This window comes from Cervus canadensis, chromosome 9 (genome assembly GCF_019320065.1).
Source record: "Cervus canadensis isolate Bull #8, Minnesota chromosome 9, ASM1932006v1, whole genome shotgun sequence".
Taxonomy (NCBI): Eukaryota; Metazoa; Chordata; class Mammalia; order Artiodactyla; family Cervidae; genus Cervus; species Cervus canadensis.
The window spans coordinates 77,755,292-77,774,694 of NC_057394.1; the positions used below are offsets into that span (position 1 = coordinate 77,755,292).

General features: G+C 47.3%; 1 protein-coding gene across 1 annotated transcript; it reads right to left on the reverse strand.

The window, feature by feature from the left end:
- Positions 1–1,267: 1,267 nt before the first annotated feature.
- Positions 1,268–18,449, reverse strand: MEDAG (mesenteric estrogen dependent adipogenesis). The gene is made up of 5 exons (XM_043478079.1): positions 17,658–18,449; positions 7,365–7,474; positions 5,624–5,736; positions 4,926–5,211; positions 1,268–2,478 (listed from the first exon to the last, which is right to left on the reverse strand). The coding sequence occupies exons 1-5, from the start codon at positions 17,933–17,935 to the stop codon at positions 2,354–2,356; spliced, it is 912 nt and encodes a 303-aa protein (XP_043334014.1). The 5' UTR covers positions 17,936–18,449; the 3' UTR covers positions 1,268–2,353.
- Positions 18,450–19,403: the final 954 nt, after the last annotated feature.

The window sequence follows — 19,403 nt, forward strand, 5'->3', positions numbered from 1 at the left end:
CCAAAATTCAAACTCTAACCATGAGGTAATAAGAGAAAAAACCCCCTCCTTCTGTAGATAATGTCTGGATTTGCATTCTTTTGGAACAAATTAATAGCTTCCAAGGTGACTCTTTCACTGAGAGCTTCTGTAATCTGTCACTTGGATAAACGAATCATTACGTATTTATCTTAAAACTAAATTTTACACTTACATGTCATTAATTTTATCATCAAAACTGGATCATAAGCATTTTAGATGCTTTCATTTTTGAATCTGTCCCTGAGCACTGATATTATTGTTCATACTAGCTGAGCACCTGTCTGTTACAAGACTGCATGCGCCTTGAAAGCAAGGGCCATGTTTCAGGCACCATTACTCAACAGCCCTCGGCTTCGCTGGTGGCTCAGACGGCAAAGAATCCACATATAGTGCAGGAGACCTGGGTTCAATTCCTAGGATGGGAAGATCCCCTTGAGGAGGGCATGGCAACCCCCTCCAGTATTCTTGCCTGGAGAACTCCATGGACAGAGGAGCCTGGCGGGCTAAGTCCATGGGGTTTCAAAGAGTCAGACATGACTGAACAACTAACCACACACACACATTTCCTTAGAGGCAGTGGACAAAACTTTGCTAAGTGCATATCGAATGAGTGGATGCACTTGGTTCCGAGTCAACTGATAAAAAAATTTTAATGATAAAAGAAAACTTTTAGATCTTTAGTCCATTCCTGGAGTGATGACTGATGGCTTTTCAAAAAAAAATGGACTTCGTCAATTTTTGTGAATAGAGTTTCTATTCCCTTTAGGAAGCATATACTATTGGATATCCACCTAAGATTTGTGTGCTCTGGTATAAAACTTATTTGATTGTTAATACTCTTCATTTTGCACTGCATTTGAATAATAAACATTTACCATTTTCTGTCATTAAGGAAGATTCCCCTTTTCTGAAACCTCAGCATCACTTTTTTCATCCAAATACTTCATAGACTTGTTATTCAAAAAAGGCTCTTTTTAAAAAAAATTTTTGTTTATTTATTTTTGGGTGTGCCCTGCAGTATGTGTGATCCTTGTTCCCTGACCAGAGATCAAACCTGCGCCCCCTGCATTGGAAGCACATAATCTTAACCACTGGACCACTGGGGAAGTCCCCCAAAAGGCTCTTCCTGAGAAAGTAGCTATAAAACCACAATTGTTACTGTAAGTAACTTACAAGGCCAACATACCACCTGCATAGCATGATGGAATGGTCACGCATATTGGTCACAAATTTAATCAGTTCTATGTTGAATGTTAAAGAAAAATTTAATTGCACAAATATGGCACATACCATTTCAAATACAAATGAAAGGACAATCGGTGGTGCTATCAAAACGTATCATACAGGAACATTCTTTAAAAGGATAAGAAAATTATACTCGGGACCCATAAATCTTTCTCATTAGAAGCCTATGTAGCAATTCATTCATGCAGATTTTTATATGTAGATAGGATGATTTTTTTTTTCTTTTTGAAGAACGCCACTGTAGCTATGAAATGAAAAATGTATTGATGTGACTACAATGTATTATGGTAATGCATAGCTTTCTTCTATTTTGCTTTTAGTGTTAGGATTGCTAAAAGCTTATAAAATACCCAACTGACATTATGTGCTTTTAATAGAGAGGACACGGCCGCATACATTATCCTTCTCCTGTCACGTTTGGTATCGCATCACCTGGCCTCTTTATACACAGGCCACTTTGTTAAGAGGGAGGCCAAGGGAGTTCAGATTTCAGGCAGCGGGGGGCAGGGTTACAATCGTACCATCCTGGCCAGTCCTCCATCCAGCCTCACCTCCGATGTTTGTCCTAAGGTTTCATCCTACCAGCAGGATGAAAAACCGACTTGACTTCTGGAGAAAGAGGTCCTGGACTTTTTTGCTCAGCCCGGTTTGCAAGACAATGGCACTCCTAACTTCATACTTGCTGGGTTTAGGTTCAGACAGGGATGTCCCCAAGCAGAGGGCCAAATCTGGAAATAGGAAGCATCTTGGGGCAAAACTTGGGTAAGATGGCTCCGCCTGGGAAGCTCCCAGGATGCCAGGGTAGGAGGTGCCAGGGTATGCCAGGGTATGATGCCTGCTGCTTCCCTCTGGCTCTTTGCAGAAGCATTCAAAGGAGAGGAACCTCCCAGTCGTGGGGCCAAAGCCTCCCATCCTGAAGTCAGCTGCATCAGGCTGCCAAGGCATCATCCTTGGAAATGCAAGGAAGGGGGCCCTGTCAGAGGAGAGGGTCTGGAGGTACCTGCCTCCCCCCTCTCTCACGTCCCCTTAGCCCTCGATGCTGGCACAGGCCTGGGGTGTAGGAGGAACTGTGGAACATCCAACCCAATCAGATAAATGGGTTTGGTGTCTCCTCAGATTCCAGAACACATGGAAATGGCAATTCCACCACAAGAGGCTCCATCAGAGATGATCTGGGTGACAGATTGCAGTTAAAAACTTCATCTATTGAACCTGAAAAAAAAGTTAAAAGGGCCTGCATTATTACCATCTCTGGAAAACCAAAGCCAAAACCCAACAGTACTTAAAACCCACACAACATCCAACGTAACCATTTCAATGTGAACAGAGAATCCTGGCTTCCCCAGAAAATCTCAAAAGACAGAAATATGCTACTTGCTGTTCACCAAGATGACGCAATGGTCACTTGCCTCTCCATGGAATGGGCATGCAGGCACCGTTCCTCACTTAATGACAGAAGGCCCACAGGTGGGGACCAGACGCCAAGGACAAAGGTCAGTTTCTGAGAAGGAGACTCTAACTGATCACCAGGGCAGAGTCAGTGGAGATGCCTGCCTGGCCATTGATGTGTTGTGGCTAGACCACCTGAGGTGCATAATTATGGCTCAGATGAGCCTTGAGGAATCTTCCTTCCCCTGCTCTGGAGTGGAAGGGGGCCCCAGGGCTGGCTCAGAGTAAACTTGCAAGGAAACACTGCCCAACTTCACACATCCCTCGGTATCCCCGGGATAACCAGTGGACGCCCAGGCAGCCTGCAGGACAGAGAGTGAGCGATGGTGAAACAGAGAAAGCCTGCCCAGGCTGCCCTGGCCAGTGGGTGAGGCTGGAGGGTGTCCAAGGAAGGACCGGACATCTGGTTTGGGCACAGCCAGGCAAAGTAATCTTCCCCCAAAAGGGTAAGCATATAAACCTCCCCCTCTTCCCACCACCACACATGGCTGCGATGGAACAGAACATAAAGGCATCTTTGTAAGGAACACCCAGACAGACAACATAAAGCAACATGGAGGGGGAGGGGGGAGGAGGAGGGAAGGCAGGAGGGAGGGAGAGACACACAGAGGGAAGCTGCTTCCAGGCTAAGAAATAATCGGGAGTAAGCTTTCCTGGTGGCTCAAATGGTACACAATCCACCTGCAAAGCAAGAGACCTGGGTTTGATCCCTGGGTCGGAAGATCCTGGAGAAGGGAATGGCAACCCACTCCAGTATTCTTGCCTGGAGAATTCCACAGACAAAGGAGCCTGGCAGGCTACAGTCTTTGGGGTTGCAAAGAGTCAGACATAACTAAACAATTAATAGACACTATAAGCATTTTTGCTATAAACACTGGAAGAAAGCAACTGTTATTAAAAACAATTAGTGAAGCATCTGTATTTAAAAAAAATTTTTTTTAAAGTGCAGGTTCATAGAGACTGGTGGATTTTTTGGCTTCTTTGAGTGTTTTTCTTTGTTTGCAATTAGCTGCAAGAGTCCTGGTTCAAGGAAGTTGCCTTTCAGCACAGACTAGCCTGGGACAGAGGGCAGGCTCAGCAGAAGACAAATCCAGACAAGACTTGACTGGTGTCACTGTCTGAGCCACACCACCTGAAAAGTCTTCCCAAATCCTGGGGAGGAGCTACTGCATAGAAACTCCAGAATGCACCAGATATGACCTGCAGTTTGTTAAGTGAAGAATTCTCAAGAGTTATTCTTTAGTGGTCTTAGAAACCCTGGAGAACCTTCCAAATATACTTTTTATAATTTTATTGATTTTATTTATTTTCTGACTGTGCTGTCTTTGTCGCTGCGTGGGCCTTTCTCTAGTTGTGGCGAGTGCAGCCTACTCTCTAGTTATGATGGGAGGGCTTCTGATTGTAGTGGTTTCTCTTGTTGCAGAGCACAGGTTCAATAACTGTGGCGCAAGGGCTTAGTTGTTCTGAGGCATGTGGGATCCTCCCAGGCCAGGAATGGAGCCTGTGCCTCCTGCATTGGCAGGCAGATTCTTTACCACTCAGCCACCAGGGAAGCCCTCAAACATTTTTAAAGATGGATATCTTGACCACATGTCTTCCTCCCCTAACCAACACATTTCCCTAACATTCTGCTGCCCTGAATATGCACATCAGGAAAGCATCATTCTTCTTTGTTAAATTATTGTTAAAAGTACTTCAATGAGCATTAACATGTATCTATGTTAATAACATATTTTAAAATTATTTTCTGAGTGTGCCGCACAGTGAAACCACTGAGAGAAAACCTTGAGGAGCCTAAAAGGAAAAGTCACTATATTCTTTTTTAAAAATTTTACTGGAGTGCAGTTGATTTACAGTGTTGTGTTAGTTTACTATATTTCCTTTTGGTAGTAAATGTTTTTCACGTCTTACTTTCTGAAAAATGTGATATTATATTTCCCCTTTATCAAGAGGCCTTTCCTTTTCCATTAATTGATTCTTTTCTTCTGTGATATTATTCTACCCTGTAACTATTGTTCTGGGGGTACTTGAGAACTTTTTTTAAAGGTCATATTTATTTTTTCATTTTTAAAAATTTTCTGGCCCCTCCACGCGGCATGTGGGATCTTAGTCCCCTGATCAGGGACTGAACCTCACTCCCTGCAGTGGAAGTGCAGAATCTTAACCACTGGACCACCAGGGAAGCCCCTACTTGAGAGTTTTTAACATACCTCTAGAAGTTACACTGAATTTTCGATCAGAAAAACTGCTCCTTCGGATTAAAGGTTCACTCATTTTTTCCAGAAATAATTTAATGGTCTCCTTCTTTTCTGGGCTTGTACTTGACAAATTTAGAACTTTTCCATTCACTTTTACAGTGGAATTGCTGAGCCCAAACCAATAGAAGAAATCGAACAATGCATCGGCTTTGAATTCATACGCAAAGCTCAAATCTTCTCCGTTAACAACCTTGTTTCCTGGAGGGAAAAAATTCTTTACTGCCTCTTGAAAATCAAACTGAAAGAGAAAGAAGCATTTAATTAATTACATGGACATGACGATAACATTATATTATAGACATACATTACCACACAATTATAGAATTAACAGCTGTCCAAATGTCCAAAATATCACACCCTTTATTTCTCTGACATAATTTTAAATAGTTGCCTTCATCTGAAAACAAACAAATCTTTGCCTTTGCATCAAGTTCCATCAAGTTCAAGGTAAAGACCTTTTTCTCAGAAGTTGCTAGAAACCAAGTTCACTTTATTGGTTCACAGTGATTGGTAGTGATAATGCAGCAATAGAAAATGTCAGCCTGGATTCAGTTAAGTGAGAGTTAAGCTCTAGGGACTCCATCCTGGCCTGAAATGCCCAGATCCTCTTCCGTGTGTTGGCAGCCCTGGACTAACACAGGCCAACTCACCTGCAGCCGGTAGCTTTCTCCAATCACTGAGGAAATGACCATGTCCATCCCCTGCTCTATTTGTCTTCTTATCTTGGGATGCCTTGTGTTCACAAGAAATGCATATGTCCTTTCTAGAAATGAGGAAGCACAAGTCAAAAACAAGGGTGCTCTTGTGACCTAGACCTACTTCATAGAGAATTGCTGGCTTTCTGGTACCAGCAAGCCAAACGACATCAAGGGCTCAGATGCGCTAACAAGCATTCCTTGTTACACTGTGATCTGTTCCCAGCCCTCCTGCCGAGAAGGGCATCTTGACTTTGAATTATGAAGTGAGCAGGGGATCTGAATGACTCTGAACAAAATGAGCAGAGAATCGGCTCGATGAATCTGAATGAGGATGGGAGTGTTTGAGGAAGTCTCTTTGGAATTTGTAGGCCCATTCTTACTCTCTTGGACACATTTTTAAGAACATTTTAGAAGTAAGTTTAAGAAATTCTAACGCTATCATAGAACTTATGCTCGTGACTCTCTACATATCACTTTGAGCAGGAGGAAGATGGGCAAATGGAGATATTTTCATACTGGAATTTGAGTTAATTTAGTTGCTATCAGTTTGATTTCCTGGAAGAAACAATAAAGAAATATCTTTGAAATTTGAAGGCCACAGCATGAAACATGAAAGCATCTACAAGCATTTTTTTTCCTTTAAAATTAATTTTTATTGAAGAATAATTGCTTAATAGTGTTATGTTAATTTCCATTGTACAGCAAAGTCAGTCAACTATGCGTATATACCTCTCCCCTCTTTTTTGGATTTCCTTCCCATTTAGGCCACCACAGAGCACTGAGTAGAATTCCCTGAGCTATGCAGTAGGTTCTCATTGGTTATCTATTTTACACATAATATCAATAGTGTATATATGTCCATCCCAATCTCCCAATTCACGGCACCCTCCCTTTCCCCACTTGGTGTCCAGACCAAGCTTTGCAAATACCATTTATTTTCTTTATCCCAGTTGTCTCATCTGTGAGAGAGAGAGAGAGAAAACTAGGATTCTCATCTGTAAGAATCCACCTGCAATGTGGAAGACCTGGGCTCAGTCCCTGGGTTGGGAAGATCCCCTGGAGAAGGGAAAGGCTGCCCACTCCAGCATTCTATCCTGGAGAATTCCATAGACTGTATAGTCCATGGAGTCGCAGAGTTGGACATGACTGAGCAAATTTCACTATCACTATCTCATCTGTAAAATGGGGATGGTATAAGTACCACGTAGGCAGAATGACCAGACATCCTAGTTATGCCTGAGTCAGTTCTAGTTTATACCTCTGTCCCAGCATAATTATTACAGTTCCTGTTTTCAGGCCAAAAACGTTCTCCTTTGGATGACATGCCCCACAGGGTTGTTGCTCAATTATTGACATTAGCTCATTCCTCACAGGAGTGTTTGATACGGGGTAGACAGTATGATATATCATCATCATCATCACTCTAGTCATTTTTGCAACCCCTGCAGGCTCAGAGATCACTTCCTGCCAAGACAGGAAGTATGAAAGAAAACTCAGAGGCAGATGACTTCTGCCGCAGGGTCATTTACAGGTTTGCTCTGCAGGCCTCTGCTGATGGCCTAACCCATGAAGCTTCCAGCCTAGCACAAGCTGACACCCTCTCTGCTTTCTCCACGTCCAATTTCTGCCTCATCAACAGGCCACAGGCCACAGCCCAGAAAGGCAGAACCAAACCCAAACTTTATACACCTACCTTTCGAGGAGTCCTTTTTCGTCTGTACATGAACAAAGAAGAGCATTGGTTTGCTCAATATAGTTTCCCTGTAGTCTTTATAATCGCAGTAGTTTGTCAGTTCCACATATCTGTGAAAAAAGCAGAGAGGATTACAAATGCTGTGTAGCCTCCCACTGAAGTCAGGACAGGCATGTACTGGACACACGCCTGCTACATCCACAGACTCTCCTAGGGAAGTCCTCTAAAGTGTATTCGTCGGGAGGCAGCCAGATCTTGTATCAAATAAGTAATTCCCCCTCCCCTGGTTGACTGACAGATCAACATGCCACCAAAAGGTGGCCTGGGCCTGGGGGTGCCTGGCACCAGCACTCAGCTCTCAGGGGCAGCCTTTACCAGATGATGACCACTACCATCTGTTTGGGCTGTAAGATAGCAGTGTGTGCGTGTGTGTGTGTGTGTGTGTGTGTGCGTGCACACACTCAGTTGTGTCTGACTCTCTGTGACCCCATGGACTGTAGCCCACCAGGCTCCTCTGTCCATGGGATTTTCCAGGCAAAAATACTGGAGTGGGTTGCCATGCCCTTCTCCAGGGTATCTTCCTGATCCAAGGATCAAACCCTCATCTCTTGCACTGGCAATTGGATTCTTTACCACTAGCTATCCGGGAAGCCCCCAAGATAGCGCTACCAGAGCACTATGTATCCCTGGATTGAGAATGAATTATACTTAGTAAGTAGACTTCTCAAGGTCTTCTCCAGTGTAGTCATCCTGACAGATGGATCTGAAATTTTCCTTCTCTTCCTCTCTTCCCTTTTCTAATCCTGAGATAAACCCAGCCCCCTCCAGAGATGCAATATTCACATGAACTACTTCACATCTCCCCCAATTGTGAGCTTGTACAGTTTTAAAAAACTAATGTAGGATTTCTGCCCAGGGCCCTATTCAACTTAGCTTCCTTGGCCTTAGTTCATTATTCCAGCCCAGGAAGATCTTTTTGCTTTTTGACTGTGCCTTCCAGCATGTCAGTTTCCTCTCCCTACTCTATACATTTTCCAAGCCGCCTTTCTGTGTCTCTACCTACATTGTTGATTTAAAAGAAGACAGATGCAAATTGGCTTCTTTCAAGAAGATGGCTAATTTTCTAACCAAACCCAAGTTCAGAAGCAGCTTGGACACAGGTGGGCTGAGAGGTACCCAGCAGGCTGGAGGATGCGTCTGCCCCGGGCCCTCTTCAAGACAGAGCGGCCTCCCCACTGATGGGCATCACTGTGAGGTCTGCATGGGGTGAATGGGGGGCTTTTGTCATAGCGCTCTGTGTTGGCTTCTAGTCTCAGGCAGAGACCACTCTTGCATTTCTGGCTTGTGGTCCTTCTAGAACCTGACTTGAAAAATCACAGCCTTGGGGACCGCCTGCAGCTGGGGGGCTCTAGCCACACAATCCGCAGCCTCCTTCATCAACCCGCTTAGAGAGGCCGGAGCTGGAGACCTAGACAGAAGACTGGGTCAAGAGCAGTGGGAGAATTTCTCTACCCCCGAGTCAGGAAAACACAGCTTCCGCTCATCTGCCTCCAGCTCCGTCTCTTAGAAATCTGTGTCATCATGTTTTTTTTCTGGGATTGTCAGATCTGATATTGAGAGCTTTTAAAACCTGACCCCCAGTGGAGCACCTGAAACGCTTCCTGCCTTCTATTTCACCAGGCTTTTAATGCGGCCTCCACCTCCCAACCCTGGGCATGGGGGGAGGGGGGGTGGTGATTACGGGGCTGCTCCCGCAATGGGTGAGGGGGACACAGGCTGGTGCATCCAGGCAACGAGAGGGGGGGCCGGTGTCCCTGTTCAGGGGTGTGGGTGCGAGGGGGCAGGAGTTGGGGAGAGGAGGGTTGGGGTGGAGAAGGGGGGAGCCACGGAATGGACTAGGTGAGATAACACAGATGCAGACTGGGATCTGCATGGCCCTTCCTCCGCGCCTCCCCCACCCCGACCCTTCCTCGGCAGAACAGGGTGGAGTGAGCATGGGCTGAGCGGGCCCCTGAAGGGCAGTGTCACCGTTCTTTGTCCCAGCTGACCAACTGCCAAAAGATCCTGGAGAAAGGAAGCAAAGGAGAAGGAAGGAGGAAGGGAATGGCCCTTTGCTGGGCTCCTTCACTCTCATTCACTCATCCACTAAGCCTGGGTGCTGACCTGTGCCTCATGCAGCTGAGGCGCTCAGGGCCCAGGAAGTGGGGGTGGGGTCTCAGGCAGCAGTACAGGGGTCCCCCCATGCTCCCCACCCCCTCTGCCATCCATCTATTCGGCTGCCAAGGACCGAACACAGGCAGGTGGGAGTGACCAGGGAAGCAGATGAGGAGAGGCCAGCTGGTGAGGTCTGTGATTTCAGGGGGTGTGAGACAGGGCAGAAGGAGAAAGAGGAGGAAGAGCTTATAGCAGAAGAAGCAAAGACCCAAGTCTGATTGGTGTAAATGTCAGAGAGACACATGCATGATGCTGGGCCGGGAGTACCACCTGTGATCCATCCAAAGCAATTTTCACACTCTCCCCACCTTGATTACCGTGGAGTGAATTCATGGTCACTTAAACACTTAATATTTCCCTCAAGGTGATTCCTCTGCTCTCAACAGCCACGGTCTTACAGTCACTCTCTAGGGCGTGTGTGCATGTCTGTAATACATTCAGAAAGCCTGCAGTTTGGACTACCCAAATGACTTGCCTCTGCCTACAAAATCGATTGATGTCTCATTGGAGGTATCGCTGGCAGAGAAAAGATAAAAATCTCAACTTGGAAACAATCACTGGCTGGGAAAATAATTGGTTTCCCCCAGAATTCCGCAGAAGAGGCTTTTTCTGAATGCTACTAGCCCTGATCAAAGACGAGGGACTTGGAGGAGGGAGGGGAGGGTGGGGTCTTCTGGAGAGTCACATGTTGAGTTAAATGCATAACCTAAACATGAGTCACTTCTTCTGGAGCCTGAATTTAATAAGATATCCTGAATAATAGGATGACGCTCGACATCATTTAATCTTCCTTTGATGATTTAGAGGCACTTTTAGGATCTTACCCGGGTTGTCAACAGCATCACAGAGCAGTGCCAGTTATCACTGTACCACAGATGTGAGAAAATGCTGCTCATGCGAGAGCTCTGATAACAGAATTTACAGACAAGATTGTGGCAAGATCCCTGCTTAACGCTCTGTTGAAACCAGGTCGCAAAGAAGAAATATCCCCTTACATTCATCCATTCCCAACCTCCCAGATATGGTCCAATTGTTAAACACTTCAGAATCACAGTGGAATAAATAAATGGGAACATCCCTTTTGAATTCAGACAGATGCACAGACACTGCCCTTCAGGGGCCCGCTGGGACAAAATTTGGATATGCAAGTCACTAAGATACAAAAAAGACTGAGGACCTAATTGTTAAACCTCACAGGTCTTCAAGTACCTGACATTCAACTGCCAGTTTTAAGATGAGCCTGACTAGACTACCTTAGTCTGATGAGACTAGCTATCTCATCTTTCATTATGCATATTTCTGAACTGCTAATGCAGATATTGCTCCTGTGTCCTGGATATTTATTATATTTGCTGAAGTTATCCCTAGGGAAGAGAAGCAAACAGTTGAAGAGAGCTTTATTTTTTTTTTTTTGAGAGCTGCTTTAAACTCTGATTTCTTCAGTGCTTTTATTCTGGCCCCAGAATGCTCCTAGGTCGGAACTTTCTACACCTGGCTTTCATCAAGGGATTGAAAGGCAGAACACTGTGATGCGAAAGCATGGTGGTTTAGTCACTAAGTCGTGTCCGACTCTTGCGATCCTGTGGGCTGCAGCCCGCCAGGCTCCTCTGTCCATGGGTTCTCTAGGCAATACTCCTCGAGTGGGTTGCCATTTCCTTCTCCAGGGGATCCTCCCAACCCAGGTTTCCTGCATTGCAGGCAAATTCTTTACCAACTGAGCTATGAGGGAAGCCCCAGTGGAAAGCATAGTGATTCAAAATAAGAAGATTTAATTTGCATCCTGATTGACTGGCTGTGTGAACTCAGTCCCAGAGGCACAGTTCATCTTGACCTTAAGTGAGTTACTTAACCCCTCTGATCCAGTCCCCTCATCAATAAAAGGGATATAACAGAATCACCTTCCATTTGATGATGTAATGTGCCCATAACATAGACATACAGATGTGGGCTCATAGTAGATGCTCAACAAACATTATTAGTGTCTTCAATTCTGGCCAACTCTGCTGGCCCGTGGGTGAAATTCTGTAAGCTTCTGACACACAGCCAGGGCTGTGTTCATTCGTGTTACCAGGAAAAGAGGACTATATAAGTATCTGAAAAATAAATGAGTAAGAATTTCTCCTCCCTCAATCCAATTTCTTTCCTCATCTTTTTAGTTTGGAATGTTAAAGGGAACAATTTAATGAAGGCAGTATCTGAAAGAACCAAGAAAGAGTATTGAATTTTTGCTTCTAGCAAATTAGGAGTAGCTGAAAGATTCCCCACCCCAAAGATACCTATTCTTCTCCAGTTTCCTTCAGATTTTACATCATCTTGGAATGATTCAAAAGTCACTCCAAATTTTCCTGGCCCCTGACAATTTAAACTGGCTTCCCTCATGGCTCAGCAGTAAAGAATCCGCCTGTTAATGTAGGAGACTTGGGTTGGGAAGATCCACTGGAAAAGAAAACGGCAAACCACTCCAGTGTTCTTGCCTGGTGAATCCCATGGACAGAGGAGCCTGGTGAGCTACAGTCCATGGGGTCACAAGGATTTGGACACAACTTAGCAACTAAATAACAACTGACAATTTAATACTCAAAGGCAAATAGAAATTGAAACACATGGCTCACATCTGTGAGTGTGTTCATTTCTAAAATATGTAGGGAGGAATAGAGAAAAAGAGGAATATATTGGATAGTCCTTGTGTAAAAGGCCCAGAAATTGCTAATAGCTTCCACAGTTCTTTGCTAAGAATTTACTAAGCAAAAGCTTACAAGGACATTCTTTCCAGTATCAACTTGTTAGTTTTATGCAAAACCTCCCCTACACACTCAAAACAGTTCCTTTGGTTCATCATCTCACCTTCTTCTTCTGTCCGACTCTTGTGAAATAAACACAAATTTCAGATTCATCATTCTAATGTCTGTGGCTCTAATCATTGATATGCATGTTCAGTCATTCATTTCTGCAATAAACATTGACTAAGCAAATATAAGGACAAACCTAGACAGTGTGTTAAAAAGCAAAGACATCACTTTGACAACAAAGGTCCCTATAGTCAAGGCTATGGTCTTCCCAGTAGTCATGTACAGATGTGAGAACTGGACAGTAAAGAAGGCAGAGTGCCAAAGAATTGATGCTTCCGAACTGTGGTGTTGGAGAAGACTCTTCAGAGTCCCTTGGATCGCAAGGAGATTAAACCAGTCAGTCTTAAAGGAAATCAACCCTGAACACTCTTTGGAAGGACTGATCCTGAGGCTGAAGCTCCAATACTTTGGCCACCTGATGCAAAGAGCTAACTCACTGGAAAAGATCCTGATGCTGGGGAAGATTGACAGCAGAAGGAGAAGAGGGCAACAGAGGATGAGATGGTTGGATGGCATCACCAATCCAATGAACATGAGTTTGAGCAAACTCCAGGAGACGGTGAGGGACAGTGAAGCCTGGTGTACTGCAGTCCACGGGAGTCGGACACAACTTGGTTACTGAACAACAAAGCACCTACTATGTGCTTGGCACTGGGGACCTAACGAAGAAAATAGTCTTGCTTTCTAGAAGCATACAGAAGCCCTTAGAAGAGGGCTAAGAAAACATACCATTTCAATATGAAAGGATTCACAACTAAGACCTCATTGCTTATAGTCTGATTATTGGACTTACAGCACTGACATCACAGGGGAGCTTGTAAAACTGAAAAATTCTGGGTCCCTCTTCAGTTGTATCTGATCTGAAATCTGTGTTTTAACAAGCTCCTCAGGAGACTTGTAAGCTTATTAAAAGTTTGAGGAGCACTGGCCTAGGACACAATCCCTGTTACTCAGAGGCTTACAAACTAGTTAATCATTCAAACACACACAGACCAGAGGAATGCACAGTGCTCGGCTTCCTTGTGTCCACAGGGCTATGTCCTGGCAATGTAAATAGGAAGAAGCAAAGCCAAGAGGCCTGGAGTTAGAACCATTTACTGAGCTGAGTCAGGTGTAGCAGAAGGGTTGTTCTGTCAGGCCAAATAGACTGCCAATGGGTGGGCAGAAGGAGGAGACGGGGGCCCGGGTGGGGGCAGGGAATCATGGCTTAGCTAAGCCTTGGGGACTGTGGGTAGCTGAATCCAGGCCTGCAGGTGTGTGTTTGCAAGGACTGGAGTGTGGCTGGAAGGACAAAGCCAAGCTCCCGAGGAAGAAAGCATCAATGGCTTGTGGGTTTTTTTTTTTAAATTGCACCTGGTCTTAAAAAGTATTGCAGCATGCATACTCTTAGTTGAGGCACATGGGATCTAATTCCCTAACCAGGGATTGAACCCAGGCCCCCTGCATTGGGAGCTCAGAGTCTTAGTTACTGGACCACCAGGGAAGTTCTGTGGCTCATGGCTTTTGAATCACCCCATCTGGGTTTGATTTCCACCTCTGTGACTTCAGCAAGTATTTTAACCTTGTTGAGGTGCATATTCTCACCTATAAAATCTGGCTGACAAGAGGTGCCCCATGAGGAGGCTGAAAGGTTAAATAGCATGTGAAGCATTTGGTGTTGGGGCTGCTTGATGAGAACATAAGCTGACATTGGTCCTGTGATGAAGATGTGCCACTGACTATCTTGAGGACTTAACAGATTTTAATTCTGAACAACTTATAAAGTTGTTGGCATTATTATTCCCAGTTTACAGCTGAGGAGACTGAGTCACAGAGATGAAGTAGCTTTCCCCAGTCACTCAGCTAGTAAGCAGTGGGACTAGGGTACAAACCAAGGCGGCCTGGTCTCAGCGCTCATGTTTGTCCACACTTTGTTGTTGTTCAGCCGTTCAGTTGTGTCTGACTCTTTGTGACACCATGGGCTGCAGCACGCCAGGCTTCCCTGTCCTTCACTGTCTCCTAGAGTTTGTTCAAACTCACATCCACTGAGTCAGTGATGCCATCCAACCATCTCGTCCTCTATCAACCCCTTCTCCTCCTGCCTTCAATCCTTCCCAGCATCAGGGTCTTTTCCAGTGAGTGAGCTCTTTGTATCAGGTGTCCACACTTACACTGAACTGAATTCCATAAAAGTCATAGTTCAGCACAGGAGAGGTTATTACTTCATCAATACCACTATGCATTCTGTTTAAGGGGCTGCTATCCTGGGCAGGTCATTAAATCCAAGGCTCAGACCTAGGGCCAGAGCAGAGGATTGGTTGTGTAAGAAGTCCACTGAGCACAACAGTAAGGGTGGCCAGGCTCCATGTGGAGATGCTTCTGAGAAGTGGGACCGGGTCGCAGACAGGGCCCAGGCACCTCCCACCCACCGCGGACGGAGCTGACGCTCTCCCAGTGACAATCTAAGTATGATCCAACCCTGACGCATCCTCCCCTGAGTCTTTACCCCCATGCGTCTCCTCCCCGCCTCCCCTGCACTTCCTGCCCCAGGAGGCTCACCTCAAGGGGCTGAGACCATCACCCAGCTAAGAGATGCTCAGATCTGAGCAGAAGCAGGTCACAGTGCTACTTCCAGTGACTTCCTTCAAACCACTGGACTTACTTTCTCTCTTAGGCTGATTATATATGTACTGGCTGATGTAATCCCAGTCATTTATTTGAGGTTCAGGAAATCTATGAGCGTGCCGCTGTGTCCTAGAGGAAGCCAGAATTATTCCAGGTTGGAAGCAGCTAGCTGACAGCCTGGGCTGTAGTTAGACAACTCTGCAGAGAGGCCCTGACCCTGCAGTTCACCGGCATCTCACCCGGGGAAATTGCTTAATCTCTCTGAGTCCTAATTTTCTCATCTGTAAAAATGGGAAACAAACAATGGCACCAACTTTGCCAGCTTCTGTGAGACAATAGCTGTGAAATACTTTGCATCAATGCTGAGACTCAGGTAAACATTAAAGAAAAATGTATTTGCTTTTTTTCCAAGCAGCCTCTTACATGCTAGAGGACGGCTGAAAACAAGGGGTTAGAGCTCCTCTTTGTCAAATGTTGGCCATTACATCCCACTAACAGGCTGCGTTACAAGAAAAAAGGGAAAGGTGTGTGTATGTGTGTGTGATAGTTAATGGTAATTTACACCTGGTACCCTGAGCAAATTTCATTTGTAACATGGGCGGGAATTCTGAGCTTGAATCTGGGATCTTTCGAAGTGTGCCAGAACTTACTGGGAAAGAGTAAATCATGCAAATTCCTCGTCAGTTAAGTTGGCTAGAAATCACCGAAGGAAGGAAGGAAGAAAGGAAGAAGTGAAGGATAGCTCAAGAGCAACTATTTTGAGACAGGAAGCTGCATCTATCTTCAAACCAAAGACAACTGGTAAATCTGTGCCAGTTTGAGAAGCAGCAACTTCAGATACCTGAATTTTGACTGTGCCTCTCACTCCTGATCCGTGAGGGGTAAACCTCTCACTGCCATCCACAACTGTCTTCCCCTTCTTTCTAGAAGGCTCCCTCTGTTCAGACCAGGTTCCCTTCCAGTCCTGAAAGAGGACTGCACACCCACCTGCCACAGTCTGTCCCCCAGGAGGAAGGCAGGTTGTTCCACCTCTCGAATTATTCTCAGGTGCACCTTGCCATTCCCAGGTACAAAAGCCCTCACACTATTGCTTAGCCCATAAGAACCTTGTATTTGCTGATTCTTCTTTGCACCCTGGTCTCTGTCACCTTGTTATTGTTTATTCTGGACTCCAAACTGCTGGGGGAACCACTGCTGTTTAATTTTCCCTTATGGAGGAGGTGTTCAAAGCAAGAGTTTAACAACCAGACTTCAAAACCAGTTCAAGTTTTGCAGCGCTGTTGGCTGAGATCAGGGGAGCCAGCACTACCTAAGACCTAACCTGCAGCTTCAATTAACTCTGGACATTTTTATTTTTCATACTCTGTTCTCAAATACAATGCTTATCTTCTTTTTAAAATCTCTGCAAATCTGATTTCTAGCTCAGTTCCTACCACCATCCCCTGCTTATGGCTTGGAATTTTCAATTCACTCAGAAAGGGAGAGATTTTTGCTGGGGAATCCTGTATCAGGCGCTCAGTGAAAGCCCTCACTATCTTTTGAGTGGAAAAGCAAGGTGTTCCCCAGCATCTTTGAAGAAGGCATTTTAAATATCTCCTTTGGTTTGCTTGCCCCTCTTGACTTTATTCCACCCATAGGGTGCCCAGGGCTGCTGTCTCTCCCTGGAGCAAAGGCTTTCTAGCTTAATAGCTGTCTGCTCCCTCATCTCAGAATCAACCTGTCCCGCTTCCTGATACCCAGCTCCACAGCACAAACGCAAGCTCCCCACCCCGCAGGTGACCTCTGGAGGCACCGGGTGACCTCTGGAAGCAAGAGACCCCAGCAGAACCCAGGGTGAAGCTCCCTCCTCCTTTGCCCTCCCAAAGCCCGCCTCAGATGGGCTTCAATCCTGCTGCCTTCAAGTCCCCTAGGAAGGGCTTCAGGTATTTTTCCACCGCACTTAAACATTCCGTGACCCTCCATCAAGTTGTTTTGGCCCCAGCTCTGCTCCTGGAAGCCACACTCACTGTACTCATCCTCCCAGAACGGAACTGCCCACTCCACAGCCAACTGCCCACTCGACAGCCCACAGGGCCCCAGGGTTGGACTTCAAGGGCTTTGGTTCTTTCTCAGACACGATTTATTAATTTTTTTTTTTTTTTTGAAAAGGCAGTGAGGCTAAAGATGGGGAACTGTAAACTTCTGCTTGCTCTCACCGGGTCTCCTCTCTAGCTGATAGCACAGAAAAGAACCTCTCCCCGCCCCTCCTCCCCCCAGGCTAAAGCCAGGGTGTGAGTCTCCGCTTAGCAAGGGTGTGCCCCTAGTTTGAACTCATTTGACCCGGTTAAGGAGCCAGAAAATAAGAATCATCAGCCAGTTCCGCGCTCCCCTCCCTGCCCACCCCCCACCACCCTCACGGGCGGCTTGGACAGCTGTGAAATGTCGGTGCAAAGGGCAGAAAAAGCCAGGGCAGGGGGAGCTCCGCACCTCTGGGTGATGTTAGCAATAAGAAAAATCTAGAAGTGTGATGGGAGGTGGGGGTTCCAGGCTGGATCTCTGGAAGTGAGGCATGGGGATGGGGGTGGGCAGCGTGGAGGCCTCGGCGGGAACCAGGCGGCGGGCCGGGGTGCGCGGCGAGGCCACCCACCTCTTCATGTAGCTGCTCAGGCTGTAGAGCTGCCCGTCGAGGCGCACGAACCCGTCTCCGAAGACGTTGAAGCCCCCGCGCGTGGCGGCGGGCTCCGCGGGCGCGGGCACCACGAGCTGGTCGCCGCGCAGCTGGAACGCGCCGGGCTGCAGCCGCAGCAGCTGGCCCAGGGGCAGCAGGGCCAGCTCGCAGTCGCACGTCCACAGGCTGCGCAGCTCCCCCGACGAGATGGACGTCAGGCTCGGCCTGGCCGCGGGCGCGCTCTCCAGCCCCGCCATGGCCGGGCTTCGCTGTTGATGGCCCGCGGGGAGGCGCCGGCGCCCCGACTCGGTCCGCCCGGGACCCCTGGACGCCGCTCAGGTCCCCACCGGCGAGGAGCGCAAAGCTGCGGCCACCGCGCGGAGAAAACGGCCCCGGCGCCGCGCGGCCCTTTTATCCCGCGCCGAGCCCCTCCCGGCCCTCGGGCACGACCCCAGACGCTCCGGGCGGGCGCGTTACAGCATCCCAGGACTTGGCACGCTCCCGCCCGGCCGCGCCCGCTCGCGGCCAAGGGTTTACTCATCTCCCTGGGGTCCGCCGCTCCACGCCTGGGGCTGGGCCCGCCCCTGCCTGGACACCGTGGGGGTTGGGACACACACTGCCAGGGGACACTGGCCCGGGGACAGTGCCAGGACGGAGGGAAGCGTCCATCGAGGGTGCTGGGTCAGGCCCGAGGTGGGAGCCAGGGCGCGCAGCTCGCCCAAGGCACCACACCTCCGCGCACGGGTTGAAGCGAGGCATGTATCCCTTTCCCCGGCTCCCCACCTGGGGCCCTGGGTCGTGGGGCAGCGCCGGATCTCTGATCCCTACTCCTATGCCCCGCCCCCAAGCAGGAGTCAGATGCCAATCACCGTCTCCTATCCTTGCTTTCTGTTTTTTCCCTTCTAGGTTATTCCGTGAATCTCCCCTGCTCAGCCTTTCCTTCGCCTGGATTCCCTTCCATGTGGAACTCCCACTGGTCATCGTGTCATTTTCCCACAGTGGCTTCGTGAATCCCCTGTGGATTTCATCACTTCGTTCTGCTTGCTTCTCTGGCACGGCAGACCACGGGGGTGTGTCCAGAGCGGGGGTGAGGGTGGGGAGCCGAAGGAAACCAGGGGTCCTCTCCTCCCCTGCCTCCCCAGAGGCTGAGCCCCTCGAGTCCTGGAACACTTCCGTGTGTTCAATCTGGAGATATTTGAGAGTTAGGTGTGGCTCGTTTTGTACAAGGCATGAAAGGAGGGCTTTCCCATTCAGTTTAATTGTACAACTATTTCCAAAACATCTACTAGGGGACAGGCAAAGAGCTAAATTCTGAGAAAAGTAGGATGAATAAACATAAGCCCTGCCCTTGGCTAGCCTGTGCGTGTCTTTCAGTCGAATCCGACTCTTTGAAACCCTGTGGACTGTAGCCCACCAGGCTCCTCTGTCCATGGGATTCTCCAGGCAAGAATACTGGAGTGGGTTGCCATTTCCTTCTCCAGGGGATCTTCCGGACACAGGGATCGAACCCTCGTCTCTTATGTCTCCTGCATTGGCAGGCAGGTTCTTTACCACTAGCCTCAACTTACTGTCTAATAGAGAGGTGGACAAGCAAGCATTCCAGCGATTCTACCACACTGAATGAAAATCTCTGTTGAGGATAAACCTGAATTTATGGGAGGAGAGTCCAGTCTAGGGCTGAGATGCTGGGAAGACTTCCTCAAGTACTGTAATTTAGGACTGACT